Consider the following 27248-nt stretch of genomic DNA (forward strand, 5'->3'; position numbering starts at 1 on the left):
TAATAATAATAATAATAATAATACAAATAATAACACAAGACAGTGAAGAAATACAAATAAACCAAAGACAGACAAGACTTTTTTTCCCTACTATACCAAATGTTATGTTACTTACATTTAGGCTAAACAAGAGAACTAAAGGTTATATCAGCCTCGCGGTTTTTTTTATAGGCCTACTTCACTTTCTATCTTTCACAAATACCATTTGACTTGTTTACTGTTAGATGCTCTGCCAGAGACCAGGATCAGAGGACACTCCTTGGTGAATCTAATTTTTAAGTGTGTTGTTGGGGGGGGGACCCGGCGGGGTCACGACTAACCTGATTGGCAATTTTCAAAGGCGTTTGAAAGTTTCCCCTTCACAGATCCAGTTACAGAGCCTTCGGTGGGCTAATGGCTCAAAATGTTACGGCCATAAATTCACTCGGAGAAACTTCTATTCATCCTCGTCGGAGGCGCCGCACAAAGTGATGATGGATATCATCAAAACAGTTTTTATGTCGGCTCCCCCGTGGAAAGATCGGGCCCTTCTCACTGAACTCGAAGTGCAGACATCAGAGGACGGCTTGATGATTTTCCATTCCCATAACACAAATTGGTCTGACTTTAATAGTTGATGCAAGCTGAAACGGGAGGGGGAGGGTGATTATTGTCCAAAGGGCCGCTCATCTGATGATGATAAGCAATTAGAGGAGTACTGATGCCTTGAATGAAAGCTTGGCAATCTGCTCTACAGCTTCACATTCATAATGGTGTTTCACATCCAAAACACAAGAAGAGATCCAAAGCTCCAAACAGGAACAGCTAGTGATGTTTTCCTGGACTGTGAAGGTTTTTTCCTTCATTTAGCTAGAACCACTTATTGAGATATTGACCATTATGGATTATTCATACTAATAAAATACACCAGACTGGAATGGACACAGGCTGCTTTTGGTACTCAATTCAACAAACAGTTTTAACTTAACAATTCATACCATCTTGTGGATAATAGGGTGTGATATTTGTGCTGAGCAAGGCCTGAATTGATATATTGAATTGATATATTATTTTTAAGCTTTTGACAATGTTACAATAGACAGTTCCATTACTGCATTTAGCAACAACTGTAAAAATGTCCAACACAGAGCTTGTGTTGTGACTAGTGATTTTTGAGGATCCGATATGCCAGTATTTTCCTGTATGCACACACTATTTCCACCTTTACGTGCTTGGGTGTGTAAAACATCCATGCTTCACCAAACGGTTTTGGAATCAGTCCAGTCAGTAGCAAAACCGAGCACTCTTAATGGACATGGCTCTGCCCCAAACGATTACATTGTCAATAGTCAGCTGAAGTGATCTGCTGGATCGATTGAACACCTATGTATTTTTTCTCATAGGATGAAATGTATAATATTTTTACATCTTTATTTTTGTTGTTCACATTTTCTTGTTGTGTCTATGGATAACACCGTCTGTGCCGCACAGCTGTGCTGCCTTGCTGGCCACGCATTGTTTTAAAGTGGATTGCAGCTGTGTGCAGGCGAACAGGCAGAGTGTACTTTTGGGGACGTAAAAGTGTTACTTCATTAATTCGTTAAAACAATTGCTCGTGTGAGCACGACGCAGTACAAGTTTCACACCGTATCTGAAGCGGGACATTAGCCTTTAATATATTTACTGGGAAAAACAGGTTTTTTAATTTGCAGCTCGCTTACAGTTGTGGCACATCCTGTGTGCGATCAAAACAGTTTACCCCAGTGAGTCACAAGTAGATGATGAAAACGAGCAGCCGAAACATCAGTCAGTCATTCAGAAGTGATTTGGAGGCACCTGATGTGAAGCTCTCCCTTGCAGTTTCTTTATGCCTTAATGTGTAATATAGGAAATGGAATTTGAAGATGCACTATATAGTTTCATAGCTTCAGTGACTGACTTGTATGCCTAAACAAACTCTACTGCTTTTCATGACTGGATTAACGGTATAACAAACTGACCTTAAAGGACAACACAATTTCAAACTGTTTTACTTTGTTTATACCTTTATGTGGCGGGCCCTGCCACCGCTCTAGGGACCTTGTTTTCCTCTGAGAACAGCTCGTTTATACAGCTACGGAAAAGTGTTTCTATTATAACCTCATTAATATTAAAAATCTTAAAATACGGAGTTTGAATTTCTCACAAACAAAAACAGACAATTTCTTGATTAGAATCTCTTTTGCAGTGTTTTTACAAGTGAGATGTTTGACGACCTCCAGGGTTATGAGAACTGGAAATGTGGAAAGCCTAAATGAATAATGGATGAAGCACCTTGACTGAAGGGCCGTAAAAACTTATGGCAGCAGCCATCTCCTCCATCAAGTCCTGGGATCAATGAACAAAACATTAAATACTACTTTTATGCGCTGTATAAATAGTTTGCCCCTCAACAATAAATAATCCTAAAGTTGAAACATAAGAGCACCATAACTCCCAACAGGGAATAAAATGACACCAATCTGGCTATATTTCATCCTTAAAGCTCAATTAACTTGAGGCCAAGAGTTCATGTAAAAAACTTTTATTACATTTTGTCACAGAATGTAAAATCATCTCAATTAATCAGTTATTTATATATTAAACATTTTAAAACAGAAACGGAAGTGTCCCATCGTAATACAACTTAGCCAAACCCATCACTCGGGCTGATGTCAGCAGCCCTCTAAACGACCAGTCACTCCCGCACAACAGCCTGAGAAATGCAGTACTATTGCATTGTAGCTAATTCGACCTGAGCTCAACATCCCTTCCACATCGTGCATTAGCTAATCAGCTGCTGACTACAGCTGCAGAACAGTAACAGATCTCACAGCTGACACTGGCTCAGACGTCCTTGCGTAAATAAATTAACCGTTTCTGGAGGTCCTGGACTTAACGACCCTGTCAACTTAATGACATCATAGACCAGAAAAAGAAAAAAAGGCATTACTTAAAGCTAGGCACCAATTCTGGAAAAAAAAATTATAAAAAGTAGTGTGTAGCCTAATTAAGACAAAAGTTTCATTTGAGTTTAAAAAAATCAGTGATTAAAAAAAGAGTTAGGAATCAGAACCCTTCAAAAAAATTAATTTAGATTTTAAAAAAAAAACACAACAGATTAAGAACACGAAAACTGTGCAGAACAATGCTAATATGAATTGGCAGTAACCAGAGGCACTGGTTATTTTCTACATCTCGAAAATACAAAACATACAAAAAAAAAAAAATGGAACAGTTCCTCCAGCAGACACTTAGATGACAGACATGCTGTAATGCACTTGGATGGATTTCACCAAACAGAGAAGAGAGATCAAAAGTAGCTCCAGACATCAGGTGGCAGATTGGCTTTAAAGTGGTTGTCCTGTAGCTGACAAGTCACAGATTGATTGGAAAGGAAAGGATCAGCTGAATGGCTGAGGTGTACATTTCCGCTGTCAATTCTTTTTTTTTTCCTTTTTTTGTTTTTCTCCATCACATTAAACAGTTAAATTAGCCACTTTCTTGAACATACAAAAGTCAGCCAAATCCCCTTAAAGGCCAATTTTAATTTGAATGCTGAAGTTGCCAGCCAGCTGTAACAGGCATGTAGCTAGTGTAAACTGTTTGCTGTGTGTGTTTTAGTGAAGCTTTTTTTGACTGCTGCACTATAAACCACTTGCAAGACTGTCTGGCTTGGAGAGCTTAGAAGGCCTCATCCATACTGCAAGTAAGAAAACAGGACTTAAGGAGAAACATTCAGACACGGCTGTTCTCTCTCGAAACCACGCACGCCCGTCAACCTCATTTTAACACTGTTAAAAAAATCAAACACAAACACGTCTTCAATGGGAGTCCGGACGCTCAGATTTGACGTCCTAAAGTCCTCCTCTGACTGTAAAGGAGCTGGGCCTGTGTGAGAGGTCCTTATGAAAACCTTTACAGTCGCCACCATGTCCGTTTTCTCTGTGGCACAGTGAGCTCTGGTGGGCTTCTGTGGTAGTGCCGTCGCTACCTGGATGCATCGGGGACGAGTCTCTTAAACCAGCGGCCCACGGCCACGTCTACTCTCAGCACCAGTGTGACCCCGATCAGCAGGGCCACGCTGCTCACCAGGAACCCTGAGGCCTCAAACATTAACCTGGAAAGAGAAAGGAAAGGATTCTATGATGCCGGGTGGGAGATACACATCTTAAAGCTATCCTAGCTGTCGAACCTCAATTTAAAGTCCAACTTCATGAATTGTTGATTGCAATTTTATGATCCATTACAGCGGCTGTAAAATACACCTACATGACATAAGTTATAACTCAAGGCAGAGCACAACAATAAAGACTGCCCCGGGTAAGTAAAATGCCACATCGGGCTAGGAAATCCAGCAGCTCACTTGCATGGTTGAGAAAATGGTGAAAAAAAAATTAATTAAAGACATTTTACCATTTCACTTCCTTCTTTCACATCTTTGTTGAGAGTCGCACATGTGCAGTGTTGATTAGGAAATTGTGAGAAAAGACTGGTTAAGAGGTTTCTGAGCAGAAACCCAAAAACCCATTTAGATTATCCTGAAAAACAGGAGTTGAGGGGGCACTTTGTAGTTTTAGAGAAGACATCTGGAGTCAGAATTTAATATTAATAATACAACATTAATGTGGCAATAATACAAACTAAACTATGACTAAAAAATCAAGCTGTCCTCAGAGGACAATAGGATCCCAGAACACACCGTTTATTCAGTCGTGAAAACAAAAAAAGTATGGACTAAAATGCATTAAAAATAAATTTGAAAATAAATGTAGGCAGCCAAAACTGTTTGTTATTTTCTCTTGTCCTACTGTGCTGTGATTGGCTTTGACTGACATTCCCCTCATTTGCACAATGAAGCACAAGTGCATAAAAAGAAATGCAGGAATAAATAGCTTTGTGGAAATAAATAGGGGAAATAATACAAGAGGTTAATACATACTGAAGCAAAGGGAAGCAGGAATATCTATTCATGTCACATTTTATAAATCAATCAATGCCTACATTCAATTTGGGGGCATTTAATGGCATATTAATTATCCACAGAGGCCCTTATAGATTGTCTCTGATCTATAAGGGTTAGTAAAAAACTGACCCCGGCCAAGTCGATTTCTGACCCACAATGTTGAACACTTCAATGTTTTCATGTAAGCAACAAAAACAGGATGCTATACTTGCAGTAAATATTTAGCTAAATTAAAATTATTTGGATTTTAAATCACCAACATTCACTGAACAAGGAATGATTGGCACAATAACATCAATAAAAATAAAAGGTAGGAATCCCTGCTTTAAGATGAGCAGAGGTAAAGATGTATCTCTTACACTGGTAGTCTACAGAAAAGCAGACCTGCACTAATGGGCTCTTGTTGAACGGTCCGGGTAGAGTAAGTGGTCGACAGTTGGATATCCTCAAAAGCCTTTACTGTTAGTGAGTTTGCGTGAGCTGGAAAATCCATCCAGGCACTTACTTGGGTGCGAAAACCTTCCACACCATTAGGTGTCTCCTGAGGATAGCAGCAGCACAGACTGAAGCAAAGACCTGTGAAGAGATGCACAGATACTGAATGGACTGACGGGATACTGACAAACATGGGAAAGAAGAAATTCCACATCACACCAAAGCGAGACTTAATCCAAGGTCATAGATTCCTGAGCTGATGTGAACAATTAATTCCGAACAGATGATAATGATCCTAACAACTCCAATGTGTGAATCTATTGCAAGGATTTCATGTCTGTACCTGCGCTCCGAGAATAAAGAGGTAGCGTGTTGAGAGTTGTAGGAGAGCAGAGCTGAACTGCTGGGGGTTTTCTCTCAGTCTCATCTCCATCACAGCATCCTCTCCTTCCTCTCCGTATGTCCTCCCTCCCCTGCTGCCTCGCACCTCGCACACCAGAGGCCAGAACAGCAGCAACGGACAGCTCACTGAAGGCAATGACACACGTACGAATCAGCTGTTAGCTTCCTCGGTCGATTTCATTTCTTTCCAGATTAATTCGATTGGCTCTCAGCTTTCATTTTTCCCCCTCCGTAACATCCACTTTTTGTGTTACAGTTCAACAAAAAATGGATCAATAACTGCAAATAGCTTGGCACTGAACTTAGGGGCACTGGCGTGACAGATCTGTGCTTAACCAGTCGAGCTGAACTCACAGTGACGCATCATAGGACTCACTGAGACTTTGTGAAGCTGATGTTTCTGTCATTTCTGGGGACCAACCATCAGACTGATAGACTGTAAAGATAATAATATCAAATTCAATGTTGTTACTTCCCCCTTTAACAGATTCTGATGGGACACACTTATGACACCAAGGATTGAACCCTTACACCAATTAGAAAATCCTTGATGTCTTGTGCAATTTTTAATACAAAAAACACTTATGATGCTTGTATTTTATGATATTCAGAATGACATTTAATGTTTTAATATGTATGTTCAATTTATATGACTTATTTAGAGTTGAACCAATTGACTGTCAGGGGAACGGAATCAGATGGTTTTAGGCATGACCAGATGGCCAGTGTCAGATATGTCAGATTCTGTGTTGGTCATTAACACACATGCCACGCCAGCAGGGCTGCCAGCTTGAACTGAGAGAGACAAACTAAGTATTTTATGTTAATTACCCTTAATACTGCGTTTTGCCATAATTTGTAGTCGCGCTTTTCTAACAGCTTTCTCTTTTCCTCTGCTGCCTGTCTGGGTGCATTTCACCGGGGATCTACGCAGACATGGAGCTCAGCAGAGACTCGAGTTGATGACAGGTGAGTTTCTTGTGTGAAAGAAAAAACACTGTAGTCGAGGGCTTTGAATGCAAAATAACACTCTGTTTTCAGAGGCATGGCAGCCAACTTTAGTACTCCTTTTATACTCATTCTTTGTTTCTAATTTATTTGGTCTTTTGTCCCAGCTGAATCCTTTTGCTTTTACTGAAGGGATCATGATTTATTTAAAATCTGTTAATCCACTGTATTTGTAGCTACCTGCAAACAGGATGTGTGAGGCAAAAGTGTTGAGAGTAACCAGTGAGGCGGGCAGCATGGTGCCTGTGTGTCCATCAGGGAATCCCACGAAGGCAGCGCCCCACTGGATGGAGGGGAAGGTGGGAAGGTGACCTGTGGCATGGAAGAACTGGGTGGCAGCCAGGGACCACAGCACCACTGGAGTCCAGGGCACATTAAACCCACCTGAGGGAAAGAATAAGAGATGGGTGAGCTGAGAGAAATCTTTTATTTTAACAAAAAGGAGAGAGATCGTGTCATGAGGGACAAACAAACTGAGACGCTCACCAGTATGTGTTCCATTCAGGCCACTGAGGGTAGTGGAGGAGGCGTGAATGTGCAACAGAGCTCCCGTTTCAAGCAGCAGCAGGAGGAAAGACAGCGCCATGCCCTCTGGGTGCAGCAGCAGCAGACCGATTCCCAGCAGGCCGCAAAACAGCAGCAAAGGGGCAGAGTAGACAGTTCCCAGTCCATAGGCCTCCACAGCGGGCCTGCTGTCCACCTCTCCACCCCCGCTCAGCTCCCCATCGTTCAGGGAACAACGCATGCGCTGGTAGATCTGAGGAATGAGGTGGTGCAGCTCAGCTTGGGGGCTGATCCCAGTGCTCGCTCGGTAGCGGGGAGGGGGGAGGGATGTGCTTCTGGCTGTGGCCGCGGCCCTGGTCTTCACAAACACAGTGAGGGGGTCCAGCCAGATGAGGAACAGCCCCAGTCCCAGGAGAAGGAAAGCAGCCCTGGGGAGGGCCAGCTGGGCCAGGCTGATCAGCTCGGCCAGATTCCTAAAGCTGTCCTCTGGAGTGGCACTAACAGCCCAGTGGACCGCCAGGCACACAGACAGCAGCGGCAGGATCCAGCGGGCCGTGAACACCGTTCCACCTGAGGAGTTGAGGTTACCGTAGTGGCGGAGGCAGCGTCTCAGCAGATACGTCCACAAGCCCAGGGAGCAGACGGAGAGGACGTAGTGGAGGTTCTTCAGCTGGTTGTCCTGCAGCCGGGAGAGAGGCGACAGGAACGGGGACGGCTGGCAGGAGCCCTGTTCTTCCCGACAGCCGTGGAAGGACAGGGAGAGGTAGAGGCTGCCGATGAGAAGGCCTAGGCAGGCCAGGAGAGTGCTGCTTTCTTTCCTCACAGTGGACGGGGACAAGGCCGCGGAAGGCACAAGCCCTGCAGCCTTCAGGGGGTCATGGCTGGGGGGTAGGAGCAGGCCATCCCAGTTGAGATGGATGGGAATGTAGAGAGCAAGGGAGAACACTAGAAAGGTCACCACCCGGCCTTCTGCGATCACGTAGCTGTCTGAGAGCAGGGAGGCACAGCGGAGGAGCGGCACCAGGAGAGGGGGGATGAGGAGGCTGCGCGGAGTCAGCCAGGTAGTGCACTTTGGAGCTTTGAAACTGTTCTTCGCCACAGTCACGGCTCTGGATCGATGGGCTCTCCAGAGAAAGAGAAGTTCAGAGCTGAAAGCAGCAGCTGCCAGGCACCATGCCACCTCCACGTAGCCCTGTGTGAGCATCTGACCAGCAGCCACGCAACCCCCCACAGCCAGTGCCACGACAACTGGGGCCTTCAGTCCGGGACCGTTCTCCCTGATTAACACGAGGGACAGCTCAGACAGGATGAAACACGTCAAGCAGGCAAATGCAAGGATGGCCAAACCGGCTGCCATCTTGAGCGGGTTGAATCGAGCCCAGGTGGCTCGGCAGGTGTCTCTGACGGAGGTGAGGTAGGCCTGCAGCGAGGCGGCCAGCTGTGGGGAGGGTGACCGACCCTGTCCAACTGCGGTGAGGTACTCAGAGGAGAGGCGGGAGAATTCTGCCTTCAGCTTAGCGAGGCTCTGTGGCGGGATGTCTTTGGCCATGCCGGAGTATGTCTCGAGGAAACGGTTGACCTTCAGAGACAGAACAGTCACATGAGATGGAATTAAATACACAAAATAACTCAGTCATGCGAAGTGTGAAAGTCTGGATTGAATCATATGTGGAGACGTAAAAAATGGTTTTAAAAAAAACAGTGCTTCACAGCTCTAAACTGAGCACAGTACCTGTTTTGCATTGATCCACAGTGCCTCCAGCTGGCTGATACCTCCAACTGCGCCTTCTGTCAGCCCATGAGAAGGGAACAACGGCAGGAGGATCTGCCCCACATTGCTGTACGGGATGGGAACTCCCAGCAGCAGAGCCAGGGTGGGCACCAGGTCCGTCTGCGGCACCACATCTGGTTCACTCTGCAAACATGACAGAATAGATGAGAGCAGCCATATTGTCACAAGAAGGCTTTCTTGGCTGAAAAAAAAGCTGTGAAAGTACCGGTGTCAAACAGAAAACCACTTTTTTCACATTAAATAATAAAAGGATATGATTTTCTTTATTTTCCCAAAGAATTAAGGACAGTAAGAGAGGAGATCTGTGGCTTCAGACTCTCCACAGACAGGATGATGGTCAACTGTGAGACCCAAACTGAGTCAAACTGTGTCCATCCCAACACCTCATCACAGTTTGATTAATGATGTTACTGAGTAAATGACTTGTGTGCCGATTGAGCCTGTAGATCAGAGTTAATTAAAAAAGAGCCATTGCAAAGTTCTAACTACAGTTTTTACTGTGAAAAAAGTATGGCCTGGCCATAAAATGCTTGCTTTTAGAATGGAGCTTGGTTTAATAGCCTCTCCATTTGACAGACCGCCAGCAGCAAACAGTGTTTTAATGCTAATAATTCACATAAAATGGGCTGATCTACTTTTCTTGTGATCGTTGTATTTCATGATATTCAGAGTGACATTAAAATACCTTATAATGAACCTTATAAAAAGCATTGAGTTATGTTGGAAGTGAAGCTAAACCCGTCCTGTTTTCTCCTCGGCTCAGCTCATTGTACAGTAAATGGTCACATGTTAAAATAGAGGCAGTAATTGGAATTGGTGGTAGATGTAATTATTTTATGATTAAATCACATTACACAGCAAATTAAAAAAACAGCCAAATGAAGTGTCTTGATGACAGAAAAGATGATAGATGATAGAAAAATTACCTGGACATTCAATAAGGTAGTTGTGTGTCCGGTTTGTCCATTTTGATGGGGAACGGGACAGAAAGGACACTCTTCACTCAATTTATTTCTTTCATTTTTTTTGTATAGTGATGGCAATCAACCTGTCTGGCCATCAGCTGTGGGCTCTTAATATCTTAAAATCCCTACAGTATTCTTAGTTTGTGCTATTAAATTGGTAAAGTCACTGCCAATCAAATTAGAGGGGCTGTTTTCACCCAAGACAGGTTGGGGGCGTGACACAAGGGCGAGGTACTCAAATGGGTGGCTCTCATCTATAAAAGCCTGCCGTGTTAGATGACTACACCAAGTACCTGTGATGTAAAGGGCTGTTCTGACATCTACAAGGTAATCTGTGTAACCGATCTTCCTCTTGAGCACAGAAACCACACCATGTGCTGCCCCCAGCACCAATAGGTAAGAGTCATGCTGCAGTGTGTCGACACACATCGCAGGACAATGAAACACCCGGCAACAAATTGCGACAAATAGGGTTAGAGAACAGAACTACCCTGAGTAAACAGGGGATTTTTGAGCAAATAACTGAAAAAGAATCCCGAACAGTGAAGAGTAGTTAGGTTAAATCCATCACTGTGGCATTTCTTAGTGAGATTCAGATAGAGAGTGTCTAATTACCTCCCCTTTCTATAATATTTCCGTGTGCTCTATAACCTGCGATTTCTCACAATGTTTTATATAACGTTCCAATTACGCAGCAATAATGGAAATCGGTTCACTTTTTTCCAGTGCGATATCCACTTTATTCCCTGAAAAAGGCGGAGACCACCTGCCAGCACCAATTTAGCAGATTCAGGGGGGAACTGCACAGTCGGCCGTGAACAGAAATGATCATGCGTGGAATGGTTTGATGTTTAATATTCTCGACACGGGAAATGCTCGGCCGATTTGGTGAGATAAACACGATGCATTTGCTGATAAAATAAGAAGAAACATAAAACACACACATTGATTTTCCTTTGGTTCCTTAGCAGCTCATTTGTGGACTGAATGTGATGTTTGACAGCATTTGATATTTAAAAAAAAAGGTCCAGCAGACAAAAGTTTCTCTCAGACATTTAATAATGGAATATAACGAGTCTGTTCTGTAAACATTCTGCAATCTTAACAGTGTTCATCTCTCACTCTGCATTTCATTTACATCTAGTTAACTGATTGCTGCCATTTAGCAGAGACAGAACATGACATCTGATGTTATGGGACAATCAGTAGAAAATCAGTCCAACTGAGCAAAGACTGGGCTTAAATGGCTTATTACTATTCTATTATCCTTTTTAACATTACTGTTTATACATATATCTCCAATGCTTTTCAAGAATGTGGTTATTCGGGGTCTTAAGAGGAGGGAAGGTTTGTTCAGCAAGATAATCTTCAATAAAAACCACCTCAATGTTTTTTTAAGCGTAACTGCCATCAGCAGAAGTGGCTCAACGTCACCACAATTGAGCTTGCAAACCTTGACCAGGATGACCATTTCAAGCATCTCGTGTTAATACTTTGTGTGAAAAAAAGTAGCAGCAACTCTACTAACCTGGGACGGCGGGGCGGGAAACAGAGGGGAAGGACTGTAGAGGAAGATGGCGGCGTCGGTCTCCTTCTGACTTTCTCCGCCATGATCTCCGGTGTCCGTCATCCCGTGATCCCCCATCACCACCAGGAGGGTGTCATTCTGCAGGCGGTCCATCACAGACCTGGAGGAACAGGGGTTTCAGGAGATTAATAAGGATTGCTGCAATTAAAATCCATTATTACTCAGATGTGGAATGAGCAGTTTTAATGTTTGATTATTAGCTAAACTGAGACTTTCTGGTGTCAATTTTAGCAGTTTTCTCTCCATAGAAAATAACTTCAAGTGCCATTCATGCTTTTTCATGATCGACTTGCGTCGACATCTTACCATAAACAGTGTAAATAAGTGTCATGACATATCTACAGTACTACAGCTGCACTTAGACAACACAGAATGGTGACAGCAGCTAGGGAGTGCTGTGAAACAAGCTCGTAGCAGCTGCACTGTTGTCTGACCTGATGACTCCGTCCATCTGGGTGAGCTTGTCGGCCATGGCCGGGTGGTCGGGTCCAAACCTGTGACCACAGTGATCCACTCCGAGGAAATGCGCGACCAGGACATCCCAGTCGTCCCCCACCACTGTCAAAACCAACAGCAGGCGACGGGCGGAGAGGCGTTAAGTAGAATACAAGAGCAGAACCGAATACAGACAACATGTGAAGTAAAGACATACTAGTTGTGTAGAGGTGCTGGAGGATCCCGTTGTCCACAGTGTGCAGATCCTTGACATTGAAAGAAGGGAAGGGAAGAGAGCGGTGGAACCTCTTCGGAAAAAGACTCTCCCAAGTGTCATCGCCCATAAACACCACCCGTTTGCCTGCGAGGGGATACACACATTTACAATGAAGTAAACTGGGTGAAACCTTCTCACCAAAGATTATATCAGGTCTGCTTTAGACTCTAGGGTGTGTCTGAGCATGATATAGGCACAACAAACATGCCTGTATGGTCATAACTCTCAAGATTACGATTTTTACAACAAACAACAGAAAATGTGAGGTTCTCAAGATTGAGCTTGGTATTATTTTAATTTGGTCTTATTCAATATTGTGAGATCTGACATTTGAGCATATTTCATAATAAACTGAAAACACTGTCATTCATACTTGACAACCAGGGATACACCCTTTTCCATTGCCCTCTCCTGAATTCCTCCCAGTGTCCCAGTTTTCCCAAACTTCTACAGATTTACGACACATTTTGTGCACCTTTTCCTCTTTCAGTTACCACAACCTGTTTCCTGGAATGCACAGCGCATATTCTTGTGTACTACTGTGCCTCGTCTTTCTTCAGTGAGTGAGAGATGGAGTGAGAAAAGGTGAAGAAAAAGAATGCTCAAGCAAACTTTAAGATTTTTCTTAAGAAAAGTTTAAAAATGAAAGAGGCATTTTTTTTTCATCTGTTATGATGATAAGAGGGGTTAGCACAAAGGCTTAGCAGAAATCGAAATCCTCTGTATTTTTGAGGTCCCAAGGTTTGCAAGTATGTTTCATGAAAGCCACTGTGGATACTTGATGTGTTCCTTGACTTTTTCGTTCCCTCTGACCAGGCCAGGAAAACTGGTTCCAGAGTAGCATCAACACTTCACCAGTCTAGAACAAAGAACTGATAACAGGGGCTGAGGGTGGGGGTGGGGTTATTATGACCAATGACCAACTTAAACCACTTATGACTGCCTTTTTTCAAAATCCAGACCTAGTATAGCGTTTTCCGCCGCATGTGCAGGAGAACAAACTGAAGATACTCACTATTTACCCCAATTCGAAGCAACAGTGGTCGAGGACCAGTCATGTTTGGATGCCAAGGCCAGGTGTAGGCATGCAAGGCCAGGAGCAACACTTGTAACACATACTTGTCCCTAGCGATGCTAGAAAACTGAGCGGTGTGATGTTTCTCTACAGCGACTCTTGTGCGCGTGGAAAAGTAAACCAATTCTACTCTAATAGGGTTTCGCAGGTGTAACCAACTCCAAACCAGCGCTAGAACCAGCCCAGAACCAGCACTTGTTTCACTTTGGTGGAAAAGGGGGTATGTGGTGCCTTCCCAGTGGAGTAAAAGTGACACAGAGCCTTTGAATTGGAGAAATGCCCTCTCCTGTGCCCTCCCACTGCACACATACATGCTTCTTAAACCCATCTTTGTAATGCAGTACACACTGCTGTGTTACTTACCCACTTGCCCAAACTGGTGGATGAGGTTGTCCTCCAGGATGGCACTGGAAGCAAAGTTATTACCCACGTCCACGAAGGTGGGCAGGGAGCCCGTGGTGAAGCCCTTGATCCTCTGCATGGTGGTCGTAGGCGGGTCTGCGCGGAAAGGGTACAACCGGCTGTGTGAAGGCCTGACCGACACAGTCTCCTCCAGCACGGGCAGCTTGTTCTCGTAGGGTCTGGGCGCCGTGTTGTTGGGGTCGAAGCGGGCGAAGTCGATCTTGAGGGCGTCGATGATGAGGAGGACGGCCCTGCGGAACCTCGGCTGGGCGCGGCAGAAGTCCCCCGGCTCCTCTCCGGGCTGCAGCACGTCTCCGCAAGTGCTGGTCCTGTTCACCTCCAGCCTCACCAGCAGGAAGCCGCCCACGAACAGGTAGATGCCCACGAAGTACACCGCGCACACCCACAGGAGCAGGGACAGCACCGGGAGCCCCTTCATCCTGGACGGACACACACAGGTGACAGCGTGCAGGTGGAATAAGTCAGACAACACTTGCTTCACACTACAAGTCAGAGGAGGGGCACCTGCTACACGGCATGCTAACGCTGCTAACGTGTAACTTGACAGAAACCACAAACTCCACTTAAACCCAAACAAAACGACGGCGACGTGACAGGTAACATTAACTAGCTAGCGTGGAGACGAGGTTCGTAAGTTGTCGCTGTTAGCCGCGGCTAGCTAACCTCGCTCTTGTCACTGACCTTGTAGCAGCCGGGTTTTCGTCCTCTCTCGGCTGGAGGGCGGACGCGAGTGTTTGCGCTAACAACACGGGCACAGGTGTCTCAGGTAAACAGAGAACGACGCCACACCACGCTCACCTTCATTTGGGACACCGGTACAATGAGATTAGATGGCTGCAGTCGGCTAGGAACTTCAGCGTGCGTGCAACCCGGCGGAAGTACGCGGCGGACGTGTTTCCGTGTAACACGGAGTGGTTTCTCGCCCTGACCTCAGACTTTCAGGCACAGCCCTGCCTTCAACCAATGGACTGTGCGAGGGTACAATGTTAAAATAATAATGGAAACTGGAAAACAAATAATAAAAGTGACATCACCGTAGCATTCCATAATCATTTTTATTTAACAAATTGTGGGAAATTACCTTTTCATTTTCATATTGTCCACAAAAGAGAGTGAGGAATGTAACTCGGTTAGGACATGTAAGTGCAAATGCGTTACACTGGAGAGAAGTGTTTTGATTTTTTCATTTTAATATGACCATAGAACAAGTGTCATAATGAAATAAAATGGATCATTGCATTGTCATTTTCATTTTCGCTCAAATAACAAGTACACAAATGGAACATTTTAATGATCTTGTGAAATTCCATTTCCATTTTCAAGGATACACAATCACTTTTGACAAAATCACGTATGGCCTACCAAAGGACAGAATAACAAAGATATAAGATACACACTTTCTTGTGAAATTAAAACCCAGTAAGTCCCAGAAATTGGCCTAACTAAATCACTGGGGTCTGAAAATCATCATATCATTTACTTCACAGTTTTGCACTTTTTTGAAATTCAATATTTTATGACAATAATTTAAAATGCAATGAAACACAATGCCAACAAAACAACATAACTCAAGCCATGCAGGTTATTGCGTCCATGCCCCCCGTAAGGAAGCCTCTACAACAGAGAGGCAGATGGAAGCAAAGATTTGTGGCTCTGTAACTGTCATGAAAGCAAAAACTCATCCAGTCGTCTGGTGATTGCCAAAGAAACAACTCTGGGTCAGATAGTTTTTGTTAAATTAATAAATACAGTGTCGTACAAAGTACAGAGTAATCATACTTGAGTAAAAGTAAAGATACCGTGTTAAAGTATTACTTTGGTACACGTGAAATTTCTACATATGAATAGTACTCCAGTAAAAGTACCTGAAATTAAATGTGCTAAAGTATCACAAGTATTCTTCTGGCAACACATGTTCTATAGAAGCATCAAAAGTACAAGTAAAAGTAAATTATACATACATGTTATATACTGCGTACTATGGGTCCACCAGTTATCACCTCGGCCAATCATTGAATCTGATATTCAGCATTTTTCTGATGATCTAAATCACCTTTGTTTTCTTTTCTTTTTTATTAGACTGTAAATGAGAGTAAAAAGTACAATACAAACGAAAAAGAAATACAGATTCTCAAGGACAAATGCCTCAACATTGGACTTAAGTAGTTACATTCCATTTCTGAATAGCAATACATACGTTTTATGTAAAGTCTGTCCCATCTCCATAATAGTAAGTTATGCCCTTTTTTGTCTTCTGACATGCTGCCAAATATTACATAATTACATACACTTTACTTTAGCATCTGATCTCCAGCAGCTGAAATCTTGCAATTTATTTCTTCCCGTAATTGTTCCATACCTGCAACGATTTTATATCACAGTGGCACATTTTGAAATATTGACACACAGACTTTGTTAACCAACATATTTTTTTTATTTATTTATTTCCTTATTGTAACTTAACATTGCTGAACCCAAACATTGGCTTAAAACATGGAGGTCAACTACAGCATTTTCAAATCATACTGTCAGTTTTGTCTTCATTCGTAGTCAGAACAGTACATTTAAAGAAGTTGTTTGTCATGAATTGTTCCATTTAGCTACCTTTTAACATTATTGTATATTTTCAAACAAGTGCTTTACAACAGTCTCTACCTTGGAGAGTCTTTGACATTTTTTGCATTATGTTCTCCTAAACCTGTGAGCATCAGTGAAGCCAATGAAATGACAAATTTTCGTTCTTTTTGGTGACCCATGAAATGTAATACATATATCCCATAAGACATAAGAGGTGAATATAAACACAAGAGAACAGGGGTGTTTTTTCATGACTTTATATTATCTAGTTATCAAGAGGGACTTGTTTCTGAATCTTCTTGAAGAAGGACATGTATTTCTAAAGCAAGTAAAGGATGGAGTTTTTAAAGGAAATAATGTTTTCATCTAACAAATCGGCCAAATTATGACTCTGCTACACTTTTCATCGTTCTGGGGCATCCAGCCAGACATCACATAGCGCAAAATGAAAGTCGCTGGTCCCAATGGCGCTGAAAACAGTTGAAGAATTGTCGCTGAAGTCCGTAAAGGAGCCGAATTCTCAGCAGATTTGATTGCGATTGCCACATTATCACTAATGAACCCACAGAACCTGAAAACAGTTATTTGGGTCAACCCTGGAGACGAGGCTGCAAAAGGAGAAGACATTACTTTATACAGAGTCAGAGCCTAAGCGTTCAGTTCTATGCGGGTACAAACAATGAATCATACCTCAACAGATCTGATGTGTGTGAGAAAAACTTGCACAGAAATAATTATTTATGGTACTACATCATAAACTGCACACCACCGGGGGCTTAAACTGCATCAACTCTCCATGTTGTCAGCCTGCCAAAAGGACTGGTATGAGTGGTGCTCACAGCTGGTGTGAATTTAACTCACAGTAACTGAGCATAAACAAAAAGTCAGCGAAGATTAAGAACCTGATGAGAGGTGTGATTTTCCGAGGACTGTAAGGCAAAACATCCCAGAAGTCTAGAAAGTTTGTCCTTCTGTCCTGCCAGAAGGTTAACTCTGCTCACACAGCGATGCCTTCGAGCCCCGATAACTGAAACAAACTGCTTCTTCTGCGTTATATCTCCGCTTTGAGTTCATTTGTGAAGTCCTCTGTTATTGCGGTGGTGGCAATTGGTTCTCAGGGCTTTCGGTCTTCTCCTCCAACATTTCTGGCGCCGCTTTCTGGCTCGTCTTTCCCAACGTGCTGTAGATGGCCATGGCCTGAACACAGGATGGGGAAACATCGTCATGACTGAGGGCTACGGAAGCAACAAAGACAATTTGATATAGAAATTCAAGCGAGGAATACCTGTGTGACCATTGAGCTCATGTCGCCGGCGTTGGTGGGCAGGAGGATGGTGTTGGACTCTTTGGCGAGGTTGGAGAAAGCGCTCACGTACTGCTCGGCCACAGTTAGCGAGGCTGCCGCATTTCCATTCTGTAGGATGCAAAAAAAAAAACTGATCAGAAAGAACAGAAATCGACGACAGAGTGTGATCTAATTAAAAAAACTCAAAGTGGTGTTCACCTGCTCAGACAGAGCCTCCGACAGAACGCGGATGGCCTTAGATTTCGCCTCTGCTTTGAGCAAGACTGCTTGGGCCTCACCTGGAGGGAACACAGTAATTGATTGGTGACTGTTACCATGCGAAGTCCATCAGTAATTCAAGTATTTCTACTAAAGAAGAGCAGCAGAGAAGGGAAAAAAACCCAACATCTCTCAGCACACGAGCTGCACTCAAAGCTAGACGGATAAACACTGGGTTTTAAGTGCACCCACCATTCGCATTATTGATTCGCTCAGCTTTTTCACCCTCCGAAGCCAGAATCTGAGCTTGTTTACGACCCTCAGCGACATTAATGGCCGCCTCCCTCGTCCCTTCGGACTCCAGCACCGTGGCTCTCTTCTTGCGTTCAGCCTCCACCTACACAGAGTGAATAAAAACACGTGTTAGAACTTGTTTCTGAGATTTATACTTGCCCAGAGCCTCACCGGTAAAGCGCGGAATTTTATAGTGACTTTTCTCTTGTTCGGACAGTTAAACCAACAAGATCTCTTGGGCTATCGGTACAAAAACAAAATGCTTTCACCAGAATCAGAGAATTAAGGAAGTTATTGTTGAAGGCAGTAAAACCTCCTACTGGGAGGGCCTAGGTGAGTTGGTATAACCCTGATATAAATCAAACAAAGTATATATTCATTCTGTTCACCCCACCTGCATCTGCATGGATTCTTTGACACGAGGTGGTACATGTATATCTTTGATTTCATAACGGAGGCAGCGGATCCCCCAATCGTCTGACGCCTGGTTGATGGAGTGGACGATGTTGGAATTGAGGGACTCCCTTTCCTTTAAAAACAGAAATGTAAACATCAGAAGCGATCACAGCACCTTGCATTACAAGCCTACAGAACAAGGAGAGGTAGAGCAGTAGTTCTCCCTACCCTGAACACTTTGTCCAGTGTGAGCTTGCCCAGTTCTGAACGCATGGTGGTCTGCGCCAACTGTGTGACGGCATATTCTGGATCCTCAACGCCGTAACTGGCCTGGGAACGGAGAAAAATAGGTCAAGACATAAACATGACATTTCTATCCCTTTGAGTTGAGCAACGCAATGAAGCAACCGCTCCAGCATACCTTGAAAGGGTCTAGGATCCTCAAGTAAAGCACTCCATCAATCTGTAGTGTTACATTATCTGTAAAAACAAGGTGGTAAAAAAAATACTGTTTGTTACATTATGTCACACAAGCATAGCTGTAGATTATTCATCAAGAATTTGACACTCTACATACCTAGAGATACTGCAGACTGCTCTGGTACATCAATGACAATCTCCTTGAGACTTTGCACATAGCGAATCCGGTCAAGTAAAGGTATGAGGAAGTTTAAACCCTATAAGAGATGAAATGGTAAGAGAGTTTTTGATATTTCCCATTGTAATATTTGAAGGTAGTGTTTTGCTGAAAATAAAGAGGTATTACCGGCTCTAAGATGCGGTGGAAGCGACCCATTCTCTCCACCACCCAGGCTTCCTGTTGAGGCACGAACAGGACCAGAGTGTTCATGGGGAGGCTGGACGCCCATCTCTGCTGGGCCGGTGTGACCCACAACCTCGGCGCGGCCCGCTGGGTTTGCTACAGGGACACAAATGTACAGTGACATGGTATCAGAATACAGGACTCCTGCTTGATGAATAACTTACATGACAAATGCATTCGAAAAACCTAGTCCTAACTGCAAAGATGATGTTATGATGCACATGTATGTGTTTAAAGGTGCAATATGTAAGACTCTGGGTGAAAAACGTTCAACATTAAGTGAAATAATCAACAGAAAGTGAAGGAAAAACTATTTTGACGTTTTCTATTGTGATGCAAAATATTTTTACTATGCTAACCAGCTAGCCCTAGCCAGCATGTGTACCATGCTAACCAGCTAGCCCTAGCCAGCATGTTTACCATGCTGACCAGCTAGCCCTGGCCCATTCCAGTCCAAATATCCTGTGCTAGTAGAGTAAACACCAGCAATTCTTTGAGTTTCAAACTCCCAGTCAAGACTGCTAGCTGCACAGCTAACTGAGCTAACTCACTAATGGCAGCTACCTTTGGCAGCAGTTAGTGGTTGCTTCATATCCTGACCCAGTTTTGAGTACAAGTTAAACAGGTGGCAAATTCTTACATATTGCACCTTTATATTGCACCTTTATCACAGTGGAGAAGTCATTACTCCAGCGAAATAAATACGTTTAATAAGTTTAAACTACTCCTTTGAAGGGTATCATAAACTACAACACTTTAAAGGTGGAATATGTTAAAATCTTTTAATCATTCATAATTAACTTAAATCATCAACAGAATGTGAACAGTGTTATGTTTAAGCCACTTTATAGGGCAATAAGAAAACACTAACACTCCTCCAGTGCTAGCTGCATCGTCACTGGGCTTACTAGCTAACAGCAGCTACGGTTAGCAGCAGTTAGCAGCTACTCTGATGATATGCTGCCCCCTACTTGTTTGGAGTACATACTACATACATATTGCAGCTTTAAAATAAGTAACATCTTATTCAGAGCCACTTTAAAATATGTTAATATTGTTAAAAATATCTTCAACTACTTCATTTCAGATTTAACTGGCTTCCTTCGCGTATTTTCCCACATCATAATATCCTTCCTTATGTATATATTACGTATAGGTAAACAGTGTTAATGTGTAGAATAGCCTAAAAGTACAATTTCTCCACAGAATGAATGGTGAGCCTATTCAAATTAGCATGCCCACTACCTCCTGCCCATCCGTTCGTCTATCAATCTCAGTCAGTGGTTAGCTAAAAGGAGGTAGCTCTCTTGTCAACTTAAAACAGCTAAGTGATACTTCCATGACATGGAAAAGAGACATTTCCTTAATTATTAACACACGGATGCACTCTGAATGACAGACACTTCACCGACAGCCGGGGGAACAACTGTCAGCAGGTTGTGACGAGCTAACAGGCGGTGTATAACGATAACGCAGTTATTTACCTGCAGCAGGGCCCCGCCGGTCCGACACAGCGTTCGTAACATCGTTTAAATTAAGTTAAGCGATTGTATGGAGAAGATTCAGCTTCGTAGACCGGACTAACCAAACTCTGTACTCATGTGTATGACCCTTGCCGATCAGGAAATGAAAGTTACATCACTGGTGTAACAGTGGAAAACTCCGGTGGGGTACAAAAACAAACGACTATGGTTCCGTTGGCAAAATAACTGTATCTACAGCAACTACTCCTGCTGCTACTGTTGATATTTATCTTATCTTATTTTATCTTATTTTATTTTTATTTTATTTTATGTATTTATTTGGAGCTAAAACACTAAATACACATATTTATTTTTTCAAATCAAACTTTTGAATTTCCCGCAATGGATGAAAAGAGTGGAGGAGTGTGAGGAAGAAAATAATGATTCGTGCAGAAGTATTAGAAATAAGACACATTTAAAACAAATAAAAGGTTGAATAAATCCGTCCAGACTCGAAGTAATGACTCATTACATACACATGGTGGTGCTGTTGGCGCTGTTTCAGCCTTGTAGGCCAGCGTACAGTGTAGCTACTCAGAAGGAAAGATCATACATACATTTACTAAATTCTAACTTCTTGTTGTTTGGGGTCCATGTGTTTATGGTGTGGCTGTTCAAGAACCACCTTTGTGGGGGGCAAAAGCCAAAGTTTGCTTAGTTGGTGCACAGAAAAACCAAATGAGGCAGAAGTCATGTTACAATGAAGACCAAAATAGATAGTGAACATCTGGGGATTAGACTTTACAAAAATCCAAAGTGTCTCTTTTGTTTTTCTTTGATTGATGATTATCATAAAATGAGATGTTTTTCTGTAAAGCTCTTTGTGATGATGGGGTTGATAAACCCTGACTTAACACCTCTCACAAAAACATAGTGGAAATAAATATAAACTTAAATGAAAAGGGATTGAGAAATCTGTCCCCTTGCATGTGGCTGATACAATAGGAGAAGTCATTTACATTAAAAATAGAATTAATATTTAATAATATTATCTTTAATAAAGCATTATGTAATGATTACATGTTATTATACAGCAACAGGTGAAGGAAATAACAGAAATAACAGCTATTTTTTTTTAAAAAAAGAAGAAAAACTCCTAGAACCAAATTTCTCTATCACAGAAAGTTTCAGGTGTTTGGTTTGTAGAATCTGTGTGCGTCACCTGTTTCTTCCTCCAACCTGTCCCTCTCAGCGATTGGTTCGCCTCACTTAAGACGGCCCCGCCCACCTCCGCCCTCCCATATTGTCATTGGTCACGTCAGACGCCAGTGACAGGTGCCTCGACTCCGCCCCCTCTCCCCCCCTCTCTCGGTGCCCTCAGGTTGTTCTTCAGTCTGAAAAGCTGTGATGAGAGTTTTAATAATGGCGTGGCAGCGGCGGGGGGCTGCCGCTCTCTGCCCATGTCCGGCACCAGAGAACCACCTGTAGACGTCGACTGGGAGCTTTTCAGCGGTTTGAAAAGTATTTTAACGGATAATACAATGACACGAGACGGAGTAAATCTCCGCTGAGACCCTGCTCTACAAACTGTGTGAAACTACTGGACCGTCGCTGGAAGCGCTTTGCCATGTCGTTACTGTGTGTCAGAGGTAGGTTTTACATTTATTTATATTACTATACACAGTTAGAAAATGACATGCAGTGTTTGATTTCTACTTTTGTTGAATTTTCATCTGATTAAAGTCAGTGAAATCTGACAGAACCGGTTCCCTAGCAGGAGGCATCCCCTCCCGCCCCAAGGACTAACATTATCTGGGAAAAGTAGCTAGCAGATTTGTTCTGACGTGATTTTACGTTTGTAACACAACCCAGGAAACAACAATAATTTAAAAACAATATCTGTTTTTCTGGTTGTTGTCCTGACAAGTATATGATGTGTTTACTTTTTGTTATTAGAGCCCCCCATACCAGCTGTTTGAGCCGGACAGAACCACAGAGTTGTGGCTGTGTGTTGACTCTTGCGATATCCCATAAAAACAGTAGCCATGTTTATACAGTGCTTTCTCTACCATTGTGGAAGTCTGTGCATGTATTTGGTGGTTCGGGGGTTAGGGGTCATTCCCCATGAAAATGTGACGTTTTTCTATGACAATATCCAATTTAACATCATTTGATACAATTATTATTACCATATGTGTGCAACAATATGGAAAAGCTAGATCAGTTAATAAAACCTTGAAGCTTAATAATAAAACATGCTAAATAAGTCCACTGGGGACTACAGCTACAACCATTAGATTTGTCATTTAGTAAGTTTTGATGCACTCCACATTTATTTTTACATTCATTTGGCCTAGTCGTGCCCAGAATGGCTGTGCCTAAGCTTTATAATAAAAGGAAAACCCTGGTGTAAATCAGTTAGTTCAGGATCAAACTGACTTATAGATTGTGAAACTCAATGGTCATTTGATTTGAATTCGTAACTAAATCACTTTCACCTCTTTTAATGAAACTGAAGTGAGCTAAGAGTATTTTAATTTGACTTTATAATTAAAATAGTTCAAAGTCTTTAATGAAAACTGATACTAGTTCCCTGGTGCAGGGGCCCAACTGGGACCTTGTTGAGGTTCCTCTGGGTCCACATCTTTAAACTCAGTGGATTCCCAAATGGCCGAGCTTTTACCATTTCCTCTATGTCAACCTCCCAACATAAGTAGTATAAAGGCTGATGTTTTTATCATTCACGTTTGAAAAAAATGATGATTGAAAGGGTAACAGTTACATGCCCATTTACAGAACAAAATAATTCAAATAAAATAACACAAAAAAGCCTGTTGTGGGTCCAAATGATAATAACAGTGTAATAGTTTACATTTTTCAAAACTTGTCTTTTTTTTCTTTTTTTTTAAGCCGAAACAAGACCAAAGCAAATCAGGATGGAGTAGGTTGCCACGAAAAAAAAGTTGGACAGTCCTCGCCTGCCACTCAAGCGTCCTTTACAGCTGCAAATCACATTATGCAATATGCTATTCTGTGACAACAACACTGATGCGCAGCAATTTGGTCCAGTGATGCCAGGAGGGGAAAAAAAAAAGCTGAAAACAGCCTCATTCCTTTTAACCACACATGTATACACATCTGAAATGACCGAAGAGACACCCCTGCTCAACTTTTTAAAAACTATTTCATGAATAAATAGTACACAACAAGTATACACAAGATATCCTGAACATTTGTAAAAATCCCTGCATCTGGGCCGCTATCTGATATATCCTGTTCTGTTTAATTATTTCTTTCTGGTGGCTATAACTAGTCTCTTGTATGCCTTCTGTGCATCACTGGCATAACTTTATCTCTCCATCTTAACTGCATTGAGCCCGACTGACTGCCTGACTACATTTTTTGGAAAAAGAAAAAATGCAGTCAGGACTTCAAGCGTCTCTACACAGATGGAGCTAATTCTGTTTAAATATCCTTCAGACACCTCGGCTTTAACATTTTTACACACTCGAGCAAACATCTTCTGTCATGATCTGAAGTTTCTTTAATGCCCTGATGCCTTGAGTAATGACTCCTACAACAACTCTCATCTCAAGATATAGAGATATTCAGCAGGAGCATCAGCTTTTCCTAAAATCAGCCTGCTGTTTAGTCCTGCACAGGTCTCTGCCAGTGTTTCAGTTTCACTTAAACTGCGTAGTTTGCTGGTTAATTTAATTAATTTAATTACATTTTAGGGCCAGTTAGCTAGTAGCTATGTAGCAAATATATTTGATGTAATGAGGTATTCAAGTTGTGTTCACTGCTTCTCAGGATTCATACAGATCACAGTATTCAGTGTTTCTCTCAGGAAAAGTCAGTGGTTGTGGTACGCAGTGCAGGGGTACATTTTCTCTCACACTTGAGCAACTGATTACCACTGATTGGACAGTTTTTTTTCCTCTTTTTATAACTTAAAATTAGAAGGTTTTCTTTTTGTTAATTACTGTGGAAAAAAATGTAAAATATGATGCATCAATTATATACTGAGCTGAATCAGACTCAATCAGATGTTAGCCTACTAGATGATTTGATTTGACTCCCCAGAGGTCCTCTGTCTAGGCCCCAAAGGCTCGGCGCCAAGTCCAATCCATGGTGGGGCTTCAATGGTTGGACTTGTTCCGGCACGTCCCTTGGAAGCTCACCTGGATTGGGGAATTTGGAGGTCACCTTGGGCTCCTTGCAGTGTGGCAGCGAGCATTGTCCTGTGAGGGGGATCACTGCTGTTGCCAAGAGGGATTATGCTTGGTCTCTGATAGTGTTTGGGATGGTGGTGCCTGTGAGGTGGGGTTTACACGAATGCTAGGACCCAAGGTTTCCCAGCAGAGATTGTGTGGCAACGAGATGATCAGTGTTGCTGATCGATTCACTTCCCCTTTAAGTGGTATTGCTGATTGGTATATGTATTACCTATTTGAAAGTTATATGGAGATCTTTGCAATCTTGCAAAAATGTATAAAATTTTGGGCAAATTTAAACCATTGTGTCATTGCCACCTCACAAAAAGAAACTGCCATGGTCAGTGTTGCGTTGAAGCAGGAAACATAGCAACTTTTGGATGTTTGGGGAACAAAAAATCCATTAAGAATCATTTTAAATCTTTAAACCTAAAGTTAAATTCATAGTATTTATCTGAAGGCTGAAAACCATGAGCCTCAGAAGCAAGTAGGCAATCGATACAGCAAGTTCAGAAAGAGAATGGCTCCTTGTAGGGAAAAGGTCACAAAGAGGCAAGTCAGTTCACTCCTGCTTACTTCAGAGAGTAAGTGCTCTGGCAATAAAGTGTCATTGTTCTAAATGAGATCTTTCACTTTAGAGCTTGGCCTTAATTGATCATTGTTATAATGAATGTAAGCTGGTAGTTAAGCAGCCCACAGATAACAGAGAAAAAGGGTGCTGGGTTGGGGGCAGCTTGATTAGCTGATTTTGTGAGTCATCCCTTGATAGTTCAGCTTGACAGTGTTGCTTATTTATTGCTAGTTGAGATGCTTCATCGCCATGGCAATGTCTTTACACAATAGATAAGTGGTTGCCCTGACAAGTGGACATGTGGGGGAGACTCCTGCTGCGCATCAGGACAGGGCTGAGTGGACACATGGCTCACATGGACCCCGTGAAGCTGCAGTGTTGGAGTTGTGCAGATGCTGTGTCAGACATGTGATCACTTTAGTGACAGAAGACATGGTATTTATGCAACGAGAGTTGGGGAGGTTACAAACATTATTTGTCTTGGTTGGAAAGAGGCAGGGTGAGGCAGGAAGTTAAGAGCCCACAGCGGTAAGAAGGAAGCTTTTGTGGTAACGGTTGGTCTTGGGTTTAATAGACTCATGGTGTACCGCAAGTTTTTGAGGGAAAAGGTTGCGGACGGAGTTGAGGGCAATAGTTCCTTTTGTTATCCATCACCAAGTGTGTAATTCTGTGCATTAATGGAAGGCAGCCTATCATCAATGTTCTGCTAAAATTAGACAATTTCTCGTACGTTTTTGTTGGAATATGACAAGATAGTACTTGATGTGACTGAAGGAGAAGCTCCTAGACCAAATTTAGGGAATTTCAAGATAAAGGCCTTTCTTAAAGATGTGTATCCATGTTGTCACCCTAAATTGGAGATTTTGGATCATGATCATTGACTGGACATATCAATCCTGACTAATAGATCGCTACACCCTTAAATGCCACACCATTTCATGACATAAATCTAAGTCTTCTCTTCTCATTGTGTTGACTGAGGGACCTCATAGTGGCGAAAATAACACACTATTTGGAAAGCAGTGAGATTTTCAAGTGTTCTTAAGTTCTGAAGCTCTGCATGTTTTAGATGATTCCCTGCCTCAACATATTGATTCAGTGTGTTGAGGCAGGGAATCCTCATCCAATCATCATCTGATGGATGTTATAAAGATCTGCCAAATTTAATTGGAATCGGGTGTGGTGAGGCAGGGAAACATCCGAAACGTGCAGGGCAGGGGGCCCTGAGGACCAGCATCAAAGAGACATGAAGGTTAATCTTTAGTTTACATAATGTAATGCATTTGACAGATTCAATATTAGGTAATGATAATGGACAAAAGCAGCCAATCCAAATATTTGTGAAGCTTTTCGTCACAGATTAACCAAATCACATTGAGATTGTTTCACACTGGTGAAATGGCTCTGTGCATCCTATGTTACTGCCGACTGACCAGGTGTCGATTTTGTTTCATGTACCATAGCGTCTTTAGTTCGCTGAGTCATCCGTCAGCATATTGTTAGTTCAAATTTGTTTTAGTCCTCCATCGAAAACAG

At 42.6% G+C, this 27248-nt stretch overlaps 3 protein-coding genes across 16 annotated transcripts in view; 1 reads left to right on the top strand and 2 right to left on the bottom strand.

Annotated features, from left to right (window-relative positions):
• Window positions 1-2526: 2526 nt before the first annotated feature.
• pigo (phosphatidylinositol glycan anchor biosynthesis, class O) lies at window positions 2527-14776 on the bottom strand. 2 transcript variants are annotated; one of them, XM_030435807.1, is made up of 11 exons: window positions 14549-14776; window positions 13808-14286; window positions 12310-12453; window positions 12092-12215; window positions 11598-11757; window positions 9045-9227; window positions 7295-8891; window positions 6989-7192; window positions 5742-5926; window positions 5469-5539; window positions 2527-4117 (listed from the first exon to the last, which is right to left on the bottom strand). In XM_030435807.1, the coding sequence occupies exons 2-11, from the start codon at window positions 14283-14285 to the stop codon at window positions 3988-3990; spliced, it is 3276 nt and encodes a 1091-aa protein (XP_030291667.1). In that variant the 5' UTR covers window position 14286; window positions 14549-14776; the 3' UTR covers window positions 2527-3987. The 2 variants fall into 2 exon arrangements, with proteins under 2 accessions (XP_030291667.1, XP_030291669.1); XM_030435809.1 differs by having other exon boundaries at window positions 3982-4117; window positions 14666-14767.
• A 1506-nt stretch (window positions 14777-16282) lies between these two features.
• On the bottom strand, window positions 16283-21110 carry stoml2 (stomatin (EPB72)-like 2). The gene is made up of 10 exons (XM_030435810.1): window positions 20946-21110; window positions 19405-19557; window positions 19216-19315; window positions 19060-19118; window positions 18867-18968; window positions 18637-18771; window positions 18201-18345; window positions 17949-18028; window positions 17730-17858; window positions 16283-17641 (listed from the first exon to the last, which is right to left on the bottom strand). The coding sequence occupies exons 1-10, from the start codon at window positions 20985-20987 to the stop codon at window positions 17534-17536; spliced, it is 1053 nt and encodes a 350-aa protein (XP_030291670.1). The 5' UTR covers window positions 20988-21110; the 3' UTR covers window positions 16283-17533.
• A 1196-nt stretch (window positions 21111-22306) lies between these two features.
• The window catches only part of unc13bb (unc-13 homolog Bb (C. elegans)), a 71471-nt gene continuing 66529 nt past the window's right edge, over window positions 22307-27248 (top strand). For all 13 annotated transcript variants that reach the window (XR_003986213.1, XR_003986214.1, XR_003986215.1 and 10 more), the window contains exon 1: window positions 22307-22573. Coding sequence is in view for 9 of the 13 variants with exons in the window: in XM_030435856.1 (XP_030291716.1) it covers window positions 22552-22573 (22 nt within the window). In the remaining 4 variants the exon portion in view is untranslated. The remainder of the gene's footprint in view (window positions 22574-27248) is intronic.

This window comes from Sparus aurata, chromosome 12 (genome assembly GCF_900880675.1).
Source record: "Sparus aurata chromosome 12, fSpaAur1.1, whole genome shotgun sequence".
Taxonomy (NCBI): Eukaryota; Metazoa; Chordata; class Actinopteri; order Spariformes; family Sparidae; genus Sparus; species Sparus aurata.